General features: G+C 44.3%; 1 protein-coding gene across 7 annotated transcripts in view; it reads left to right on the plus strand.

The window, feature by feature from the left end:
• The first annotated feature begins 907 nt into the window (after positions 1–907).
• LOC106568365 (mucin-5AC) overlaps positions 908–23,990 on the plus strand; it is a 35,006-nt gene continuing 11,923 nt past the window's right edge. For 4 of the 7 annotated variants that reach the window (XM_045692512.1, XM_045692511.1, XM_014138650.2 and 1 more), the window contains exons 1-19: positions 908–1,043; positions 1,306–1,524; positions 1,807–2,533; positions 10,404–10,507; positions 10,614–10,679; positions 10,782–10,925; positions 11,042–11,175; positions 11,303–11,397; positions 11,609–11,663; positions 11,764–11,901; positions 12,162–12,398; positions 12,530–12,584; positions 12,673–12,892; positions 16,467–16,576; positions 18,271–18,697; positions 21,035–21,071; positions 21,269–23,160; positions 23,562–23,621; positions 23,711–23,970. In XM_045692512.1, coding sequence (XP_045548468.1) covers positions 1,328–1,524; positions 1,807–2,533; positions 10,404–10,507; positions 10,614–10,679; positions 10,782–10,925; positions 11,042–11,175; positions 11,303–11,397; positions 11,609–11,663; positions 11,764–11,901; positions 12,162–12,398; positions 12,530–12,584; positions 12,673–12,892; positions 16,467–16,576; positions 18,271–18,697; positions 21,035–21,071; positions 21,269–23,160; positions 23,562–23,621; positions 23,711–23,970 — 4,958 coding nt within the window. In that variant the 5' untranslated portion in view covers positions 908–1,043; positions 1,306–1,327. The remainder of the gene's footprint in view (positions 1,044–1,305; positions 1,525–1,806; positions 2,534–10,403; positions 10,508–10,613; positions 10,680–10,781; positions 10,926–11,041; positions 11,176–11,302; positions 11,398–11,608; positions 11,664–11,763; positions 11,902–12,161; positions 12,399–12,529; positions 12,585–12,672; positions 12,893–16,466; positions 16,577–18,270; positions 18,698–21,034; positions 21,072–21,268; positions 23,161–23,561; positions 23,622–23,710; positions 23,971–23,990) is intronic. The other 3 variants (XM_014138654.2, XM_045692514.1, XM_014138655.2) reach the window with 3 other exon arrangements.

The raw sequence follows: 23,990 nt of genomic DNA on the forward strand, positions 1-23,990 counted from the left end.
TCTGCACATCTATCACTCCAGTGTTAATTGCTAAATTGTAATTACTTTGCCACTATGGCCTATTTATTGCCTTACCTCCTTACTTCATTTGCACACACTGTATACAGATTTTTCTATTGTGTTGTTGACTGTACGTTTGTTTATCCCATGTGTAACTCTGTGTTGTTTTTGTCGCAGTGCTTTGCTTTGTCTTGGCCAGGTCGCAGTTGTAAATGAGAACTTGTTCTCAACTGGCCTACCTGGTTAAATAAAGGTAAAATAAAAAAACTGAGTGGCTACTCACTGTTTGTTATCCTGCATAGTCGATTTACCCCAACCTACATGTACAAATTACCTCGACTAATTATTACCTCGACTAATTACATCGACTCGGTAACCCCTGTATATAGCGTCATTATTGTTATTCTATTGTGTTATTTTTATATTTTATTTTATTTAGTAAATATTTTCTTATCTCTATTTTCTTAAAACTGCATTGTTGGTGAAGGGCTTGTAAAGTAAGCCTTTCATGGTCTTTATTTTCATTTTATTTAACCAGTTAAGAAAAAAACGGAAGACGCAGGGCCAATTGTGCGCTGCCCTATGGGACTCCCAATCACGGCTGGTTGTGATACACCCTGGTTCGAGTCCAGGCTGTATGTAGTGACGCCTCTAGCACTGAGATACAGTGCCTTAGACCACTGCACTACTCGGGAGGTCTACACCCGTTGTGTACGGCACATGTGACAAATAACATTTGAGTTGATTTGATTAACATTTGATGCCTACCTCCGTTAAACCCCATCGAAGAAGAATGGTCTGTTTGGTCTGTTTCGCAAGCGTTCCCAGAAGTCTCGCGATGTTGCGCCTCTCGGTTTAAGAAACTCTGAGACATTTGGTCAATCTCTATTGTTTAAAAACTACTATTCCCATAATCCCCATCACGAATTACATTTGACGTCACCGAAAACATCATGGCGTGGTAGTGTGTTCAAGGGCGCTAAACTTAGAATAAAACATCAAACATATGGAATATATCTCTAAAAAAGGAATTTAATCACGAGGTTTGTATTTGTATTGATCATGATACGTATTTGGAGAAGAGGAAGTTAGTCTTAGCTAGATTGCTACATTGCTTTCCTAGGCGTAGAACTTATAGCATGCTAATAATAATGCTCTTTTGCCGTTACTATTCTGTTATAACAAATGCTAGCTAGCTAGCTAGCTAGCAAGATAATGCAATTCATTATCAGATGTCTGTATCTCGCTATACGTTTTCTGGTGCATGTATTTACCACCCCAATCATGTAATCATCTGTGTCACAGTCTCTCTCTGCAGTAGGACAGAATGCTCCGCAGATCCAGGATCAGTGTTCGGCCCAACGTCAGGCCGGCAGGCAGAGGCCCAGCAGCCCCAGCCTCCTCCCAAAACACTCCTCCATCGTCCCAGACCACCGAGGCTCCTTCCCAGGCAGGGGGCCAGGAGGTGGACACCACCACTACTGCAGAACCAGAAACCTCCACAGAGTCCACCACACCCAGAGAGTGAGGAAAAGTCTGTCATTAAATCAAATGTATTATAGTCCCTTTTACAGCAACATTTGTCAATGATTAGTTGCTGCTGGCCAGCAGTCAGAGCTGGTTCTGGAGGTTCGTAACCTCTCATAGGATTTATAATTGTTGTAGAATTGAGAACTGTTCAAGGTAACATGGGTTATACACATTAGTAACTTGCTTCTTTCCCAACAACCATCCACTGACTGTGTGGCTGCTCACGTATTCCTTGATTGTCAGCATTGTTTCTGATCCTTTTGTTTTTTGGTATAGGGATGAAAAAGACCCAAATCGTGAGGCTTCCAGTGGCACCCCCTCAGACAGTATTCAAAGGAGGAAGAGGTTCTCTTTCATGCCAAACCTTGCCAAACCACGGGCTGCTGCAACCCCGGCCCTCACCCTCTCCTCCCCCCGGACCTCCAAGTCCCCTGTGAGAGCGGGCACTGAGACCCCAGCCCCTGAGGCTCCAGGGGCCCCCAGCGAGACAGATGCTGGACCCTCACAGGGCATGAGATACCCAAGGCGGAGACCCTCTGGAGGTAGTAGGCAGGCCAAAGTACAACCCAAACCCAGCCCCCTGTCCCCATCTTCCCCAGCCCCTGAGACAACAACCCCCCCACTGGGGAAGCAGGCAGTGGATTACTCATTCCCGTCACAACAGACCCTGCAGGCAGCAGATAAGGAGGAAACATCCTCACAGCTCACCAAACAAGACAAAGGCAGCATCCAATTAGATCTCTCGAAAAAAACACCAGCCACTAAAGCTCCATCCACTCCATTAGAGAATGTCCCATCATCCTCCCTTCCACACAAAGAGGGTATCTCAGTATCTGAGAGAGCTAAGACTCTGGTAGCCAGGTCTGTGTCTGTTGGGCTCACCGGGTTGGCACTAGGGAAGTCCAGGCTTACCAGATTCCTGAATGACCCAACGGACCTGCAGAGGCTGGCCAAGGCCCGGAAGCTCAGAGAACTGCTGAGACAGGAGATGAACAAGGAAAAGGTGAGATTGGTTTCAGTCTCACTGATTTTCTTTAGTTCAGAGATTAAGGCTTGATAATGTAATCTTGTGAAGCTAACACATGATGCATGTTTGATAGCACAGACTCTGCAAAGAATGTAGGATTATTATTGCAAATTGATAGGTTAAGCGAAGCACTTAGTGTACCTCCAACACACACAGTTGAAGTCGGAAGTTTACATACACTTAGGTTGGAGTCATTAAAAGTAGTTTTTCAACCACTCCACAAATTTCTTGTTAACAAACTATAGTTTTGGCAAGTCGGTTAGGACATCTACTTTGTGCCGGACACAAGTAATTTTTACAACAATTGTTTACAGACAGATTATTTCACTGTATCACAATTCCAGTGGGTCAGAAGTTTACATACACTAAGTTGACTGTGCCTTTAAACAGCTTGGAAAATTCCAGAAAATGATGTCATGGCTTTAGAAGCTTCTGATAGGCTAATTGATGCCTAAAGATACCACGTTCATCTCTACAAACAATAGTACGCAAGTATAAAAACCATGGGACCACGCGTTCTGTCTCCTAGAGATGAACGTACTTTGGTGCGAAAAGTGCAAATCAATCCCAGAACAACAGCAAAGGACCTTGTGAAGATACTGGAGGAAACAGGTACAAAAGTATTTATATCCACAGTAAAACGAGTCCTATATCGACGTAACCTGAAAGGCCGCTCAGCAAGGAAGAAGCCACTGCTGCAAAACCGCCATAAAAAATCCAGACTACGGTTTGCAGCTGCACATGGGGACAAAGATCGTACTTTTTGGAGAAATGTCCTCTCGTCTGATCAAACAAAAATAGAACTGTTTGGCCATAATGACCATCGTTATGTTTGGAGGAAAAAGGGGGAGGCTTGCAAGCCAAATAATACCATCCCAACTGTGAAGAACAGGGGTGGAAGCATCATGTTGTGGGAGTGCTTTGCTGCAGGAGGGACTGGTGCACTTCACAAAATTGATGGCATCATGAGGTAGGAAAATGATGTGGATATATTGATGCAACATCTCAAGACATCAGTCAGAAAGTTAAAGCTTGGTCGCAAATGGGTCTTCCAAATGGACAATGACCCCAAGCATACTTCCACTGTTGTGGCAAAATGGCTTAAGGACAACAAAGTCAAGGTATTGGAGTGGCCATCACAAAGCCCTGACCTCAGTCCTACAGAAAATGTGTGGGCAGAACTGAAAAAGCGTGTGCGAGCAAGGGGGCCTACAAACCTGACTCAGCTACACCAGCTCTGTCAGGAGGAATGGGCCAAAATTCACCCAACTTATTGTGGGAAGCTTGTGGAAGTCTACCTGAAACGTTTGACCCAAGTTTAACAATTTAAAGGCAATGCTACCAAATACTAATTGAGTGTATGTAAACTTCTGACCCACTGGGAATGTGATGAAAGAAATAAAAGCTGAAATAAATCATTCTCTCTACTATTATTCTGACATTTCACATTCTTAAAATTAAAGTGGTGATCCTATCTAACCTAAGACAGACTTTTTACTATGGTTAAATGTCAGGAATTGTGAAAAACTGAGTTTAAATGTATTTGGCTAAGGTGTATGGAAACTTCCGACTTCAACTGTACTATGTCTATATCAGGGATAGGCAATTTTGATGGGGGTGGGGACACAAAAAAACAGAACTCATCATGAGGGGCTGCAGTGGCTCATGGGTCTGTGTACCGTTAGCAGTTTTTAATTTTATAACTGATGATCATTACCGTTTGGTAATTCGACCATGCTTAGTACAGGTTTAGATAGCTGGCTGCTTGACTAACTTACCAATCTAAAAAAAAGGTTGCTGACATGGGCTATTTGAGTGACTGCTGATGCACAACCACAACTGAGTCCCCCCCCTGATTTTACTGAGTTACAGTTCATATAAGGGAATCAGTCAATTGAAATCAATTCATTAGTCGCTAATCTATGGATTTCACATGAATGGGAATACAGCTATGCATCTTTTGGTCACAGATACCTTAAACAGGTAAGGGTGTGGATAGGGTTGCACATTTTGGGGAATATTCAGAGATAGAAACTTTCTGTGGGAATTAACGGATTAATGCTAATTAATATTACTACCATTTAAATGTAGATGTTTCTTGAATTGGATATATTTACCATATCATATGGAGACAGAAACATAAACCTTTTACCTTATCATATGTAGACATAATTGCAAATGATTAAACCCTCCAATAGAAAAACAACAACAATTTAGTCACGAATTGATCTTTAATTAAATGAGTTGACTCTTCACATGGTATGATTTCACTGAACAACAAAAGAACGGGAATATTGAATGATCCCCAATGATCCATCGCATCTCCCAAAAACGTTTTCAACATACATCTGTAAAATGATAGTCTAGAAACTAAAGCTTTGGTTGTCTTCCTCTCAGTCTTCCTCTCAGGCTTCCATGTCTTCTCCCCGGACCTCCTCAATGTCCACCTCTTGAACATCAGACTCTGAGGCCTCATCTTCACTGTCACTTTCCAACCTTGTTGAGGATGGCTCATTGTCAGGCTGAAAAAGCCTCACATTTGCCCGGATGGCCACCAATTTTTCAACCCTCGTATTGGTCAGCCTGTTGCGTGCTTTGGTGTGTGTGTTCCCAAACAAGGACCAGTTGCGCTCTGAGGTGGTGGGATTTGGAGACAACAGGGGAAAGAGCCTCAGATTCACAAAGTCCCTTCCACCAGGTGGCTGATGAGATATGTTGGCACGACTGCCATATTGCATCTCCATCCCAAAGCCCTTGCTTGGAAGTGTACTTCGTCATACTGCCAAGAGCCTTGCCCTCATCCAGGCCAAGGTGGCGAGACACGGTAGTGATGACACCATAGGCCTTGTTGATCTCTGCACCAGACAGGATGCTCTTGCCAGCATACTTGGGGTGCAACATGTACGCTGTGGCGTGTATGGGCTTCAGGCAGAAGTCTTCATGCTTTTTGATATATTTCAGAACTGCAGTTTACTCTGCTTGGAGCAACAGTGAAGTGGGCAGGGCAGTACGGATTTCTTCTCTTACATCTGCAAGCAGAGTCTGAGCATCAGACAGGATGCATTGTCTCCCTCAATCTGTGCAATGACTACTACTATAGGTTTCAGGAGTTTCAGGCTGCTTACCACTTTCTCCAAAATACATCATCCAGGAGGATCCTCTTGATGCGGCTGTCAGTATCGGCAGACTGTGATATAGCCATTTCTTGGAGAGACTCCTTCCCCTCCAGGAGACTGTCAACCATGATGACAACACCACCCCAACGGGTGTTGCTGGGCAGCTTCAATGTGGTGCTCTTATTCTTCTCACTTTGCTTGGTGAGGTAGATTGCTGCTATAACTTGATGACCTTTCATACCTAACCATTTAATTGGCTCTCTTGTAGAGTTTATCCATTGTTTTCAGTGCCATGATGTCATTGAGGAGCAGATTCAATGCATGAGCAGCACAGCCAATGGGTGTGACGTGAGGGCAGGACTCCTCCACCAAGCAGCCTTCATGTTCGCAGCATTGTCTGTCACCAGTGCAAATTCCTTCTGTGGTCCAAGGTCATTGATGACTGCCTTCAGCTCATCTGCAATGTGGAGACCGGTGTGTCTGTTGTCCCTTGTGTCTGTGCTCTTGTAGAACACTGGTTGAGAGGTGGAGATGATGTAGTTAATTATTCCTTTCCCACGAACATTCGACCACCCATCAGAGTTGATTGCAATACAGTCTGCTTTCTCTATGATTTGCTTGACCTTCACTTGAACTCTGTTGAACTCTGCATCCAGCAAATGAGTATATAAATCATGTCTGGTTGGAGGGGTGTATGCTGGGCGAAAGAACATTCAGAAATCTCTTCCAATACACATTGCCTGTGAGCATCAGAGGTGAACCAGTTGCATACACAGCTCAAGCAAGACATTCATCAGCATTTCTCTGACTACGTTCCTCCATTGAGTCAAAAAAACTTCTGACTCCAGGAGGACCATGAGCTGTGTCTAATTCATCATTTTCACCTCGAATAGAAGTAGAGGGACTTTTGTCAGAGGTTGCTTATTGTGAGCGCTGAGGGAACTTTGTGCACTTGGCCAGATGATTCTGCATATTTGTTGCTTTCTTCACATATGATTTGGCACAGTATTTGCAAATGTACACAGCTTTTCCTTCTACATTAGCTGCAGTGAAATGTCTCCACACATCAGATAGTGCCCGTGGCATTTTCCTATAAAGATTAGAAAAAAAATAGTAAAAAAAATAATAATACAATTCCATGTAAAGATAAATAGTTAAGCAGTTAGATTAAACATCTAATTTGTAAGATAAATGCTTTAAAATGAAACATTTATGGAAACAGGTGAATTAACACTCCTCAGTTAGCAGGCTCGAACAAGCTAAAACCCACATGGTAGCAAAAACTAACTAGCAGAAATTGTTAACAGGTTAGAAATGATTTAAACACACTTTACTGTAGGCTACTATTTAATAGTTAACAGAAAAGCTAGTATGTCATATGAAATATTTTCACCCCACCCAGTATTGTAATCAAAACTTACCAGAAAGCATTTAGTCCTTGGCTCAGACAGTGTAGTAGTGTGGGCTCAATAGCATCTCATTAGTTGCAAGATCTTGAGAATCAGCTGTACATGTGATGGAAGAATGCACTGTGCATGCAGAGGGTTGCAATTCCATTGAATTGTGGATAGTTTAACCAAAATATGCCACAATACCTAGAATTGCCTTATGTGTATCCCACAAAAAAAGGTTCACTGTTATAACCTACATTTTTTGATGAATTTAAGCAAAATTCCCAAAACTCCCAGGGCTTAACTTCCCATGGAAAATGTACGGAAAATTCTGGAAATTTACTGGAAAGTTTCTGACCTTTTGCAACCCTAGGTTTGGATCAGAAAACCAGTCAGTATCTGCTGTGACGACCATTTTCCTCATGCAGCACGACATATATCCTTTGCATAGAGTTGATCAGGCTGTTGATTGTGGCCTGTGGAATGTTGTCCCACTCCTCTTCAATGACTGTGAGAAGTTGCTGGATATTGGTGGGAACTGGAACATTCTGTCGTATACGTTGATCCACAGCATCCCAAACATGTTCAATAGGTGACATGTCTATTGACTATGCAGGCCATGGAAGAACTGGGATGATTTCAGCTTCCAGGAATTGTGTACAGATCCTTGTGACATGGGACCGTGCATTATCATGCTGAAACATGAGGTGATGGTGGCAGATGAATGGCATGACAATGGGCCTCTGGATCTCGTCACGGTATCTCTGTGCATTCAAATTGCCGTCAATAAAATGCAATGGTGTTCGTTGTCCATAGCTTATGCCTACCCATACCATAACCCCATGGGGCATTCTGTTCACAACGTTGACACCAGCAAACCACTTGGCCACACAACACCATACACGTGGTATGCGGTTGTGAGGCCGGTTATACGTACTGCCAAATTCTTTAAAACGACATTGGAGGCGGCTTATGGTAGAGAAATGAACATTCAATTATCTGGCAACAGCTCTGGTGGATGTTTCTGCAGTAAGCATGCCAATTGCAAGCTCCCTCAAAACTTGACATCTGAGGCATTGAGTTGTGTGACAAAACTGCACATTTTAGAGTGGTCTTTGATTGTCCCCAGCACAAGGTGCACCTGTGTGTGTAATGATCATGCTGTTTAATCAGCTTCTTGATATGCCACACCTGTCAAGTGGATGGATTATCTTGGCAAAGGAGAAATACTCACTAACAGGGATGTAAACAAATTTTCTCCAGCAAATTTGAGAGAAATAAGCTTTTTGTGTGTGTGGAAAATTACGGGGATCTTTTACCGTATTACAGGAAAACAGAAAGGAAAACGCCTCACACTGCCTGATGATGCCTGATGAAGACCTAAGGGTCGAAACTTTGTTACAATAAAATCACCTGGGAGCATGAGCAGCAGTGTGTGCCATTTTTCCTTTCTGTTTTCCATGAGTTTGCCTAAAACTCCAGCACTTGAGGAAAGTACCTGGATGTGCATATGTTCTTCAGCTTTTGGACATCTTTTATGTAAACAAAATTTGTGCACAACATTTGAGAGAAATATGTTTTTGGGCGTATGGAAAATTGGGATCTTTTATTACAGCTCATGAAACATGGGACCAACACTTTACATGTTGCGCTTCTTTTTTTGTTCAGTGTTGCCCATCCCTGGTCTATATAAACTCAGCAAAAAAAGAAACATCCTCTCACTGTCAACTGTGTTTATTTTCAGCAAACTTAACATGTGTTAATATTTGTATGAACATAACAAGATTCAACAACTGAGACACAAACTGAACAAGTTCCACAGACATGTGACTAACAGAAATGGAAAAATGTGTCCCTGAACAAAGGGATTGTCAAAATCAAAAGTAACAGTCAGTATCTGGTGTGGCTACCAGCTGGATTAAGTACTGCAGTGCATCTCCTCCTCATGGACTGCACCAGATTTGCCAGTTCTTGTTGTGAGATGTTACCCCACTTTTCCACCAAGGCACCTGCAAGTTCCCGGACATTTCTAGGGGGAATGGCCTTAGCCCTCACCCTCCGATCCAATAGGTCCCAGACGTGCTCAGTGGGATTGAGATCCGGGCTCTTCGCTGGCCATGGCAGGACACGGACATTGCTGTCTTGCAGGAAATCACGCACAGAACCAGCAGTATGGCTGGTGGCATTGTCATGCTGGAGGGTCATGTCAGGATGAGCCTGCAGGAAGTGTACCACATGAGAGAGGAGGATGTCTTCCCTGTAACGCACAGCGTTGAGATTGCCTGCAATGACAACAAGCTCAGTCCGATGATGCTGTGACACACCACCCCAGACCATGACGGACCCTCCACCTCCAAATCGATCCTGCTCCAGAGTTCAGGCCTCGGTGTAACGCTCATTCCTTTGACGATAAACGCGAATCCGACCATCACCCCTGGTGAGACAAAACCGCGACTTGTCAGTGAAGAGCACTTTTTGCCAGTCCTGTCTGGTCCAGCGACGGTGGGTTTGTGCCCATAGGCGACATTGTTGCCGGTGAGGACCTGCCTTACAACAGGCCTACAAGCCCTCAGTCCAGCCTCTCTCAGCCTATTGCGGACAGTCTGAGCACTGATGGAGGGATTGTGCATTCCTGGTGTAACTCAGGCAGTTGTTGCCATCCTGTACCTGTCCCGCAGGTGTGATGTTCTGATGTACCGATCCTGTGCAGGTGTTGTTACACTTGGTCTGCCACTGCGAGGACGATCAGCTGCCCGTCCTGTCTCCCTGTAGTGCTGTCTTAGGCGTCTCACAGTATGGACATTACAATTTATTGCCCTGGCCACATCTGCAGTCCTCATGCCTCCTTGCAGCATGCCTAAGGCATGTTCACGCAGATGAGCAGGGACCCTGGGCATCTTCCTTTTGGTGTTTTTCAGAGTCTGTAGAAAGGCCTCTTTAGTGTCCTAAGTTTTCATAACTGTGACCTAATTGCCTACTGTCTGTAAGCTGTTAGTGTCTTAACGACCATTCCACAGGTGCATGTTCATTCATTGTTTTGGTTTATTGAACAAGCATGGGAAACAGTGTTTAAACCCTTTACAATGAAGATCTGTGAAGTTATTTGGATTTTTACGAATTATCTTTGAAAGACGGGTCCTGAAAAAGGGACGTTTCTTTTTTTGCTGAGTTTAGTAGCCTAGAGATTCTGTTAAATCACTGGTTGCTGTCACTATTTCCAGATGCTAGATGGCAGCAAAGTACACTGTCAAGATAATAATAATCATATAATGTATATATTTTAAAGATATCTCTTTATTGCTCCACTGAATATAACCGTGTAATGTTTTCAATGCGCAGAAACTGAGGAAAGCCAAGGTGTGTTTGAGTGAATATACGCTGGATCCCTCTAAAATGACCATGAGAGATCTCCTATACTACCTGCCTGATACCAACCCCATGACGTAAGGTTATATATAGGCTACCTTCCGTGTGGGTCCTATACAGTATAATCTGTGTTAAGAGGGTTTTTCTGAGCCCTACGATCCCTGTGCTGTGTGTTCCTACCAGGTCCTATCTGGAAGAGGAACAGAGGGAGAACCAGACTGTTCTGCTGCTCACCCCCCCAAGAGAAGAGTAAGTAGACAGATTACAATGGAAGTGAAATGGATCACACAATATAAAGAGGTGTGCTATGCTGTTTAACCCAACTTAAACTACCATCTCTGTCCCCCACAGGTCCCCTGCGAGGCCCCCAACGCCAGAGGCCCCGGCTGAGACAGCAAGCCAGTGGGATGAGGATGATGATGATGCTAACGATGGGGTGATTGTGCCGCGAGTGAGGGTGGCAGAGGACGGGTCTCTGATCATCGATGAGGAGAGGTCAGTGTTTAAAGAAGCTTTCTACGGTTCCTTTTGACTTCAATAGCCACTTGCCCGTTATCATGACTTATCAGTGTGAGCCATGTCACCTGACTTGGTGTGGGTGTGTCCTCCAGTTTGACGGTAGAGGTCCTGAGGCAGAAGGGGCCAAATCCAGCTGATGATGGAGACCCAATCTTTGAGCGTGGCTCCACAACCACCTACTCTAGCTTTAGGAAAGGGACACACGTCAAACCCTGGTCCAACAAAGGTACAGTATGACAACCACTTGGTATCTGATGTGTACTCCCACATCATGCACAACTAGGCAATCTGCATTTGTTTCTGCACATTGAAACCAAAAGTCTTACTTAAACCAAATGTGTGTGTTTCATCAGAGACAGACATGTTCTTCCTGGCTATCAATATGGTGGGAACAGACTTCTCTATGATTGGACAGCTGTTTCCTCACCGCGGTCGCATTGAGATCAAGGTATATATTACCTGTATACGCTATGATAGTCTCAATATTTCCTGTATAGAATATTCTAATTATTAGCCTCATAAGAAATCACTGATATTCTTAAGATATTTGCTTTACTCATCAAATACTGTAGGTTGGGCTGTATCACTTTAAAACTGTACTAGGCATGGTTGTGTTACTGCAGGTTTATAATTTGGTCTCCTGGTTTTTTATCTTTCAGAACAAATTCAAGAAAGAGGAGAGAGCAAACAGCTGGAGGATAGACAAGGCCTTCAGTAATTTTGGAAAACAATTTTATCAGAAGCATATTACTATACTGAGTCATTATAGATGGGATTGGGGAATCAAACGCATTATGGTATTTTCTCTGTTCAGAGGAGAAGCGTAGGCTGGATCTGGAGTTCTTCACTGGCCTCTTGGAGAAGATCTTGGGCATCGAGGCGAAGAGTAACAAAAACAACAAGTCCCCCACGGAGAAGAAAGTGATCAAGAAAAATAAGAGAAAACCAATAGGTAACTAAGATACATTTCCTTGTCTACTTCGTATTGGTCGTGTAGGGACTTCCACCACAAGTCAATGCCTGAATTTCTCAGAGTGGATTTGCTATGTGTTGCATCACATATGGCATCTCTCACCCATGTTATCTGGTGAAAGTGATGAGATTTCTTGGTCATAGTTCAGATTAAGAGGGTAGTAATGTCTTCAGCCTCACTCACTAGCCATCCTTGCGTTCTTTATGGGTCTCAATATCTCTCTGCTCTCTGTCCATCAGAAAAGAAAGCAGCGAATCAGTTGAGTGACGTGGAGGAGGAGAGGCCAGATGCGGAGATGGACAGCGACGAGGTGGAGGGAGAGAAGGAAAACGTCTCTAACGTAGGGACCACACCTGCCGCTGACGCCACCACCCCCAAGAGAAAACGCAAAAGGAAGGATGGAGGAGAGTCCTCCCCTAAAAAAGCAATGTATAGAAAGAAAAAGAAGAGCAGCAACCTGATAACAAGTGATCAAGGTGCGGTTGAACCACCATGACTTCAGCAGTGCTTTTCACAGTAGCCATATAACTCAATTAAAATGCACAACATTTAGTAACTAAGGATCTTGTCTTACTTACTGACATTGTTGTGTCCTCTGCTTCCTCAGAAGAGGCTGGAGTACTGCAAGGTGAAGTACCTGAGGACCAGTCACCTGCTGAAAGGTAACGTGCAGTTTGGAAACAATTTCACTATAGGATAGGAAACAAGTGTTACGTGCTGAGATATCTCTATTCTGTATTTTTGTATTAGTTCAAAGCAAGCAGAAGGCCCAGTGGAAGGCGATAAGGGTCATGTGGAGATCAAACCAGCCCAGCTGTCCCGTGGTCGACCCCAGAGACCCCTCCCTAACCTGGGGAGGAAGTGGGGCCAGAGAGGCCTGCATCCCAAGACCAAGCCTAAAGATAAGGATAAAGATGGGCCCACACCTGTGGAGGAGGAGAACATTGAAGAAGGAGTTTCTAAGGAACAGGTTGGTCTTTGTGTTGGGAGGAAAACCTAATTTAAGACAGCAAATAGAGGTTATATTCTCGTCAACATCATCGTGGATAGAAATGTTCCTGTGGTCATATAATGTTTCAGGGCGGCAGATAGCTTAGCAGTTAGAGCGTTGGGCTAGTAACCCTTGAGCAAGACACTTAACCCTAATATGCTCCAGGAGCTCCGTACTACTATGGCTGACCCTGTAAAACAACCCATTTCCCTGCACCTATCTAGTGTATGTGACAATAAAACATATAAACTGAGTGTACACAACATTAAGAAGACCTTCCTAATATTGAGTTGCACCCCTTTAGCCCTCAGAACAGCCTCAATTCATAAGGGGATTGGACTACAAGGTGTCGACAGTGTTCCACAGGGATGATGGCCCATGTTGACTCCAATGCTTCCCACAGTTGTTTCAAGTTGGCTCAATGTCCTTTGGGTGGTGGACCATTGATACACACGGGAAACTGTTGAGTGTGAAAAACCCAGAAGTGTTGCAGTTCTTGACCCAAAACCGGTGTGCCTGGCACCTTCTACCATACCCCATTCAAAGGCACTTCAATCTTTTGTCTTGCCCGTTCACCCTCTAAATGGCACACATACACAATCCATGTCTCAATTGTCTCAAGGCTTTAAAATCTTTCTTTAATAACCTCTTAAAGATCTGACCCTTTTTTTAGATTATCGCCAAAATTGACATTTTAACAAATCTAACTGCCTGTAGCTCAGGACCTGAAGCAAGGATATGTATATTCTTGATACCATTTGAAAGGAAACATTTTGAAGTTTGTGGAAATGTGAAATTAATGTAGGAGAATATAACACATTAGATCTGTTAAAAGATAATGCAAACAAAAAACATGCACTTTCAGTGTTTTCCCCATCATTTTGAGATGCAAGAGGAGGAGTTTAGGAGCAATTTAGATTTTGGCCACCAGGTGACAGCAGTACTGCACAATATTTTCTATCAAGTCTGGCCGAATGTGCCGAATTGGTCAATTGATACATCTTCAAGTACATAACTATAGAGAACATATAAAAATTAAGTTTACACACTCCCAGGAATGTGATACAAGATGGATCATTAGCTTCCCTACAGAAAAAACACATCTAGATGGCCGGGCGGGGTGATGTGTGGAGCCAGAGACAGCAGTGGGGTTAAACTGCAGAACCCAGTCCCTACATTTGAATATAAAAAATGATTTTATCAAACAAAACTATCTCTGGGACACTCAGAATGATAAATCAGAGCAAGATTACTGAATGTAAGTACATTACTTCAGAGGTGAATGTATCAAACCAGTTGCCGTGGTAAAGTTTTTTTGTTGTTGTGCACTCTCCTCAAACAATAACATGGCATTTCACTGTAATAGCTACTGTAAATTGGACAGTGCAGTTAGATTAACAAGAATTTAAGTTTGCTGTTACTTACAACATCATTCTAGTCACATTTGCGCACGTTAGCAACAACCGTTCCGGTATAGGGACACCGATCCTACGGGATCTTTAGGTTTTAACATGTCTTCTCCCCTTCATCTACAGTGGGGGGAAAAAAGTATTTGATCCCCTGCTGATTTTGTACGTTTGCCCACTGATAAAGAAAGGATCAGTCTATAATTTTAATGGTAGGTTTATTTGAACAGTGAGAGACAGAATAACAACAAAAAATATCGAGAAAAATGCATGTTAAAAATGTTATAAATTGATTTGCATTTTAATGAGGGAAATAAGTATTTGACCCCCTCTCAATCAGAAAGATTTCTTGCTCCCAGGTGTCTTTTATACAGGTAACGAGCTGAGATTAGGAGCACACTCTTAAAGGGAGTGCTCCTAACCGCAGCTAGTTACCTGTAAAAAAGACACCTGTCCACAGAGGCAATCAATCAATCAGATTCCAAACTCTCCACCATCGCCAAGACCAAAGAGCTCTCCAAGGATGTCAGGGACAAGATTGTAGACATACACAAGGCTGGAATGGGCTACAAGACCAGCTTGGTGAGAAGGTGACAACATTTGGTGCGATTATTCGCAAATGGAAGAAACACAAAATAACTGTCAATATCCCTCGGCCTGGGGCTCCATGCAAGATCTCACCTCGTGGGGTTGCAATGATCATGAGAACGGTGAGGAATCAGCCCAGAACTACACGGGAGGATCTTGTCAATGATCTCAAGGCAGCTGGGACCATAGTCACCAAGAAAACAATTGGTAACACACTACGCCGTGAAGGACTGAAATCCTGCAGCGCCCGCAAGGTCCCCCTGCTCAAGAATACATATACATGCCCGTCTGAAGTTTGCCAATGAACATCTGAATGATTCAGAGGACAACTGGTGAAAGTGTTGTGGTCAGATGAGACCAAAATGGAGCTCTTTGGCATCAACTCAACTCGCCGTGTTTGGAGGAGGAGGAGGAATGCTGCCTATGACCCCAAGAACACCATCTCCACCGTCAAACATGGAGGTGGAAACATTATGCTTCGGGGGTGTTTTTCTGCTAAGGGGACAGGACAATTTCACCGCATCATTTGACGGGGCCATGTACTGTCAAATCTTGGGTGAGAACCTCCTTCCCTCAGCCATGGCATTGAAAATGGGTCCTGGATGGGTATTCCAGCATGACAATGACCCAAAACACACGGCCAAGGCAACAAAGGAGTGGCTCAAGAAGAAGCACATTAAGGTCCTGGAGTGGCCTAGCCAGTCTCCAGACCTTAATCCCATAGAAAATCTGTGGAGGGAGCTGAAGGTTCGAGTTGCCAAACGTCAGCCTCGAAACCTTAATGAATTGGAGAAGATCTGCAAAGAGGAGTGGGACAAAATCCCTCCTGAGATGTGTGCAAACCTGGTGGCCAACTACAGGAAATGTCTGACCTCTGTGATTGCCAACAAGGGTTTTGCCACCAAGTACTAAGTCATGTTTTGCAGAGGGGTCAAGTACTTATTTCCCTCATTAAATTGCAAATCATTTTATAACATTTTTGACGTGCGTTTTTCTGGATTCTTTTGTTGTTATTCTGTCTCTCACTGTTCAAATAAACCTACCATTAAAATTATAGACTGATCATTTATTTGTAAGTGGGCAAACGTACAAAATCAGCAGAGGATCAAATACTTTTCCCCCCCACTGTACACTGACTGAAGTGGATTTAACAAGTGACATCAATAAGGGATCATAGGTTTCACCTGGATTCACCTGGTCAGTCTATATCGTGGAGGCAGCTCTGCAGAGTCGTCACTAGCTGGCACAGCCACAGTCATAAAATCTGATTTTAAACCTAACCTTAACCACACTGCTAACCCTAATGCCTAACCCTAACCTTAAATTAAGACCATAAAGCTCATTTTTGTTTTAATGAAATTTTGCAATATAGCCAATTTTGACATCGCAGCTGGCCCATCTACCAGAAATTGCTCAGTTCTGCCTCATCCCAATAAACGTCAACCTGCATAATGCACACCGATCACACACAATTGTTTATTGTCCTTAGAATGTTACAAATGTTTTAAATTAATATCAACTCAGATAGTACTGTCCAACCTCTACTTTAACACTTTCAGGTTGATAAAGCTGCTTCGTTGAAAGTCAGTCAAAAGAAGAAGAAGAAAGCTGGTGATGTCTCTGAGGAAGAGGAGGAAGAAGCCAACGATAAACCCATCAAACCCACCAGGTAGGTACAGTTCAAGTCGGAAGTTTACATACACTTAAGTTGGAGTCATTAAAACTCGTTTTTCAACCACTCCACAAATTTCTTGTTAACAAACTATAGTTTTGGCAAGTCGGTTAGGACAGCTACTTTGTGCATGACACAAGTAATTTTTTCCAACAATTGTTTACAGACAGATTATTTCACGTATAAGTCACTGTATCACAATTCCAGTGGGTCAGAAGTTTACATACCCTAAGTTGACTGCCTTTAAACAGCTTGGAAAATTCCAGAAAATGATGTCATGGCTTTAGAAGCTTCTGATAGGCTAATTAACATAATTTGAGTCAATTGGAGGTGTACCTGTGGATGTATTTAAAGGCCTACCTTCAAACTCAGTGCCTCTTTGCTTGACATCATGCGAAAATCAAAAGAAATCAGCCAAGACCTCATAAAAAAAAATTGTAGACCTCCACAAGTCTGGTTCATCCTTGGAAGCAATTTTCAAACGCCTGAACGTACCACGTTCATCTGTACAAACAATAGTACGCAAGTATAAACACCATGGGACCACGCAGCAGTCATACCGCTCAGGAAGGAGACGCGTTCTGTCTCCTAGAGATGAACGTACTTTGGTGCGAAAGGTGCAAATCAATCCCAGAACAACAGCAAAGGACCTTGTGAAGATGCTGGAGGAAACGGGTACAAACGTATTTATATCCACAGTAAAACGAGTCCTATATCGACATAACCTGAAAGGCCGCTCAGCAAGGAAGAAGCCACTGCTCCAAAACCGCCATAAAAAGCCAGACTACGGTTTGCAACTGCACATGGGGACAAAGATTGTACTTTTTGGAGAAATGTCCTCTGGTTTGATGAAACAGAAATAGAAAAGTTTGGCCATAATGACCATCGTTATGTTTGGAGGAAAAAGGGGGAGGCTTGCAAGCCGAAGAACACCATCCCAACTGTGAAGCACGGGGGTGCTAGCATCATGTTGTGTGGGTGAATTGCTGCAGGAGAGACTGGTGCACTTCACAAAATAGATGGCATCATGAGGTGTGAAAATTATGTTGATATATTGAAGCAACATCTCAAGACATCAGTCAGGAAGTTAAAGCTTTGTCGCAAATGGGTCTCCCAAATGGACAATGACCCCAGGCATACTTCCAAAGTTGTGGCAAAATGGCTTAAGGACAACAAAGTCAAGGTATTGGAGTGGCCATCACAAAGCCCTGACCTCAATCATATAGAAAATCTGTGGGCAGAACTGAAAAAGCACATGTGAGCAAGGAGCCCTACAAACCTGACTCAGTTACACCAGCTCTGTCAGGAGGAATGGGCCAAAATTCACCCAACTTATTGTGGGAAGCTTGTGGAAGGCTACCCAAAACGTTTGACCCAAGTTAAACAATTTAAAGGCAATGCTACCAAATACTAATTGAGTGTATGTAAACTTCTGACCCACTGGGAATGTGATGAAAGAAATAAAAGCTGAAAGAAATAATTCTCTCTACTATTATTCTGACATTTCACATTCTTAAAATTAAAGTGTTGATCCTAACTGACCCAAGACAGGGAAGTTTTACTAGGATTAAATGTCAGGAATTGTGAAAAACTGAGTTTAAATGTATTTGGCTAAGGTGCACACACACACTGAAGAAGGTCACAGCCATGGATTGTAGTGGACAATCTAATTGTTTGTTTGTGTATTTCAGGTATGGTAGAAAACCCCAAAAGACACAGCTCCTGAATTACCCTGCAAAGGAGGAGGGGGACTCGCCCTCTGACTCTGCCCCCACTCCTGCCTCAAACGGATCCCCCTCCACTTCCTCCTCATACACCAAGCCGAAAGCCAAACCACCAACCAGAAGGGCCAAAATCAAACCTGGCCCCGCCCTGCCAGGTAGGAAGGGCCAATCAGCGGCCCGGAAACCCAAGCTGATAACCCTGAGGGCATCCCAGTCTGAAGATGATGATGATGATGAGGAGGGAGGAAGAGAACAGAAAGAGGAGGCACAGGCCCAGGGGGACCACCACAATCCCACAAGTGCCCGGGAGGAGAACCAGGCGCCAGCGTTTGTTCCTATGAGCCTTCGCTCGCCACAACCCGTCGTCACAGAGGTTGAGGAGACCATGGAGGAGGTGAGAGTGGTGACACACATACCATTTTCATACTACGGAGCCGACATGTACAGCGCTGGCCTGGTTACGCATCCACCATAATTGCTGGAACTGTACTAGAAAGCACATGTCAGTTACTCCAGTAGGCTACCAGTCAATAGGCTACCAGTCAATAGGCTTCCAGTGTGGCAAGTGCTGCTGGTATGCTTTTTTTTTGCCAGCACATTGCTAACCTCTGTTTAACCAGCTAAACAGCTGCTTCTGGCAGAAATGTGTCTGGAGTTACTTTCTAGCTAAAAGGTTGGAGTTCGGACTAACAGTATACTTCCTCTTCCAATTATTATGTGGGGAGGTCAAAATAGTTTTTCATTGTCTACCAAATCTATTCATTTTTAAATGTTGATTACTTCTCCTTGCCATTATCATTCACCTAATGATAAGACAAGACGTGAAAAAATATGCTTTTGATAATGTATGATGGCAAGAAAAGGTTGAAGACCCCTCCTTATGCAGTGTCTTGGAAAGTATTCGAACCCCTTGACTTTTTCCACATTATGTTACGTTACAACCTTATTCTAAAATGTATTAAATATTTATTTTCCATCATCAATCTACACACACTACCCCATAATGAAAATCAAAACAGGTTCTGCAAATTTAATAGCATATTTACATAAGTATTCAGACCCTTTACTTGAAGCACCTTTGGCAACGAAAACAGCCTCGAGTCTTCTTGGGTATGACGCTACAAGCTTGGCACACCTGTATTTGTGGATTTTCTCCCATTCTTCTCTGCAGATCCTCTCAAGGTCTGTCAGGTTGGATGGGGAGCGTTGCTGCACAGCTATTTCCAGGTCTCCAGAGATGTTTGATCGGGTTCAAGTCCGGACTCTGGCTGGGCCACTCAAGGCCATTCAGAGACCTGTCCTGTAGCCACTCCTGCGTTGTCTTGGCTGTGTGCTTAGGGTCGTTGTCCTGTTGGAAGGTGAACCTTCGCCCCAGTCTGAGGTCCTGAGAGCAGGACTGTTCTGGGGCAGGTTTTCATGAAGTATCTCTCTGTACTTTGCTCCGTTCATGTTTCCCTCGATCCTGACTAATCTCCCAGTCCCTTCCGCTGAAAAACATCCCACAGCATGATGCTGCACCACCATGCTTTACTGTAGGGATGGTATTGGCCAGGTGATGAGCCGTGCCTGGTTTCTTCCTGATGTGACGCTGGGCATTCAGGCCAAAGAGTTCAGTCTTGGTCTCATCAGACCAGAGAATCTTGTTTCTAATGGTCTGAGAGTCCTTTAGGTCCTTTTTGGCTAACTCCAAGCAGGCTGTAATGTGCCTTTTACTGAGGAGTGGCTTCCGTCTGGCCAATCTACCATAATGGCCTGATTGGTGGAGTGCTGCAGAGATGGTTGTCCTTCTCCCATCTCAACAGAGGAACTCTTGAGCTCTGTCGGAGTGACCATCAGATTCTTGGTCATCTCCCTGACCAATGCCCTTCTCCCCCGATTGCTCAGTTTGGCCGGGCGGCCAGCTCTAGGAAGACTTGGTGGTTCCAAACTTCTTCCATTCAAGAATGATGGAAGCCACTTTGTTCGTGGGGACCTTCAATCCTGTAGAAATGTTTTGGTACCCTTCCCCATATTTATGCCTCGACACAATCCTGTCTTTGAGCTCTACGGACAATTCCTTCAACCTCATGGCTTGGTTTTTGCTCTGACATGGATGATAAATGTTAACAGGATGCACCTGAGTTCAATTTCGTGTTTCATAGCAAAGGGTCTGAATACTTATGTAAATATGGCATTTCTGTTTATTATTTTTAATAAATGTGAAAAAAATTCTAAACCATTTTCGCTTTGTCATTATGGGGTATTGTGTGTAGATTGAAGATTGTTTTATATATATTTTTTAATCAATTTGGTAGAGCATCAGTTGGTAGAGCATGGTGTTTGCAACACCAAGGTTGTGGGTTCGATTCCCACGGGGGGCCAGTAAAACAAAAAAATGCATGAAATGGATGCATTCACTACTGTAAGTCGCCCTGGATAAGAGCGTCTGCTAAATGACTAAAATGTAAATGTAATAAGCCTGTAATGTAACAAAATGTGGAAAAAGTAATGGGGTCAGAATACTTTCCCGAATGCGCTGTACATCACAACCATCCCTGCTTCAGCCATGTTGTTATACTATGTTTTGTCATAATATCACATTTGATTTAATATAGCACTTTCCACAAGGCCTCAGCGTTATATTGAGGTCACTGGGTCAAGCACCCACCTGGTTCAAGCACTTCAGCTATTTTGCTCCAGATTGTGGATCTCTTATGAGGACTAATGTGTTTTTTTGTTTTCTTCATTCTAGGATGTAATTGACTTCCTGTCTCCAGATAACATGGAAGGTTGGTTGGTCATTTCAAGAGCTGATATCTATTGCATCCTCTTAAGTAAAACATTCAAAAACCTTTCTCCCTCTATCCACTAACTATAGAGTGTTAATTAAACAGTCTCTCTCTTCTCCTCGGTGAGGAGATCTATCTCATCTACCTCTCAGCACTAACTATAGAACGTTAAACATTCTCTCTCCTCTGTGTTCTAGTGTCTGAGGAGAGCTACAACGAGGCAGCTAGAACCTTACTGGCCATCGGCAACCTCACCCACCTGTCTCAGGCTGCTGTGGCCTGCACTGCAGGAGCAGATGATTTCATCACTGAAGAATGTTCCAATGAGGAACAACAGTACCAGATGTCATCACAGCCCGCTGACCAATCACAAACTAGCACCACTCCTTCTGAATCACTGACCCCTGACCTTTGGGTCACTGAGGAATCACTGACTGCTGAGGATTCTGTCCCTGTTGCCACGTCAACAGCCTCTATCCCAGTCTCCAAGATATCAGCCTATGTTGCAGTCGCTATGACAACAACCACATCTGTCCCAGTCACCACGACAACAAAAATAGCCTCTGTCCCAGTCACTACGACAACAGCCTCTGTCCCTGTCACCACAACGACAGCCTCTGTCCCAGTCACCAGGACAACCACCTGTATTACAGTCACTACAACAACCGCCTCTGTCCCAATCACCACAACAACATCCTCTGTCCCAATCACCATGACAACAGCCTCTGTCCGTGTCACCACGAGCACAGCTTCTGCCCAAGTGCCTCAGAGCAGTGACGCGCCAACTCAGGGAACCACACCCGCAGAGGAGGAGCCTCTCAGACATGGGGAGGGAACTGTTATTGGACACGCCTCTCATGTGGAATTATGTTCAGAAGTGTCCAAGCAGCAGACGACCTCACAGACCAGGAGGAGCCGCTTCCCTAAGGTCAAACCCAACCTGGGCCTGGCTGCCAGGACCACACAACCCAAACCAACACATCCTACAGAAAATATTACCACACAGCCAAAACCACCACAGTATACCATCACACAATCAGAACCACCACCACAGCCTATGATGAATATCACTGCATCCTCAAAACCACAGCCAACCAAGAATATCACCACAGAACCACCACTGCCTACTGAAAGTATTACCACAGAGTCAGAACCACAGCCCAAACAGAGAAGTACCACACACTCCAAGCCACAGCGCACTGCAAATATCATCACACACAGAGAACCACAGCCCATTCAGAGGTCCAGAGTAGCCCATTCAAAGCCACAGTGTACACAAAATATTACTACGCACACAGAACCAGACCAGCCCACACTAAATACCACCACACAGTCAGAACCACACCAGCCTACACTAGATACCACCACACAGTCAGAACCACCCCAGCCCACACTGGATACCATCACAAACACTCTCTCAGAACCACAGCCCATCCCAAATCTTGAGCAGCCAGGCCCAGGTACATGCAGAACCAGAGCAACAGTCCCAGAGTCACCTCTGAGGTCATCAGAAGAGGAGAAAGGTTGCGATGGCCCAAAGGAATATACGTCCTCCTCCCTCAGTGCTGTAGGGTCTCAGTCAGGAACATCAGACTCAGACCAGCCCAAACAGACTGGTCCTCCAACCCGCAGAGCCCGTTTACCTAAACCCAAACCCAACCTGGGTCGCACCGCTAGAGCTGCCACACGCACTTCATCCCAGGTACCAGAAAGCAGAAACTGCCCTGTAGCCCAGACACCAGATGTGGCTACCAGGCCCAGCTCTGAAGTCCAGATACCACATGTTGAGGCAACCAGGCCCAGCTCTGAAGTCCAGATACCACATGTTGAGGCTACCAGGCCCAGCTCTGAAGTCCAGATACCACATGTTGAGGCTACCAGGCCCAGCTCTGAAGTCCAGATACCACATGTTGAGGCTACCAGGCCCAGCTCTGAAGTCCAGATACCACATGTTGAGGCTACCAGGCCCAGCTCTGAGGTCCAGAGACATTGCACTGAAGTTCAAACACCAGAGGCTGATGAAGTTCCCATGGAAATACAACAGATTCTCCAAGTCATCCCCCTTACTGACATCATTGATGTTACCCAGGTAAAGTTATTATAAAAATCTGCTATTAGTTTAGCCGTAAGCGCTATTTTACAATTCAAATCAAATCAAATTTATTTTTATATAGCCCTTCGTACATCAGCTGATATTCTCAAAGTGCTGTACAGAAACCCAGCCTAAAACCCCAAACAGCAAGCAAAGCATGTGAAAGAAGCACGGTGGCTAGGAAAAACTCCCTAGGAAAAACTCCCTAGAAAGGCCAAAAACCTAGGAAGAAACCTAGAGAGGAACCAGGCTATGAGGGGTGGCCAGTCCTCTTCTGGCTGTGCAGGGTGGATAATGTGTTCCAACAAAAATGTCTGATTGTCTTCCGGTTGCATTACCGTAATGTGCTTTTAGAATGTGTGTCTGATCTGTGTGCCTTTTGCTGTTTGTATTCATAGGAGGAAATACAGCTGATTCACCAAGTCACCCCCCTTACTGACATCATTGATGCTACCCAGGTAATTCATGAATTGTATTCCTACCACAGATGTCTGGTTGCGTGTGGAAATGTGCTCCAAAGATGTGTGTCTGATGTTTGGATTGACAGGAGGATACATCTCTCCTCACGGAGGAAATCTTCTTCTCTCAACGAAGTGATGCTCTCATCACACAGCATTCAGAAAGTTCTGGATCAACTGTTCTGTTGGACCCGGCCCAGCCAGACCCTGATGAGCCCATCTTCATCCTCTCCCTGACTGAAATCCCTTTCATCCCCACGGAGGAGGAGTATGGCTGTACGTCCCAGACCCTCTCCGAGCCCCTCTCTTTTCTACTGGTCGCAGACGCGTGCTCTCAACTGCAGCAGAGGTTAGTGCCTGTCTGTCAGT

Source organism: Salmo salar, chromosome ssa13 (genome assembly GCF_905237065.1).
Source record: "Salmo salar chromosome ssa13, Ssal_v3.1, whole genome shotgun sequence".
In the NCBI taxonomy this organism is placed as follows: domain Eukaryota; kingdom Metazoa; phylum Chordata; class Actinopteri; order Salmoniformes; family Salmonidae; genus Salmo; species Salmo salar.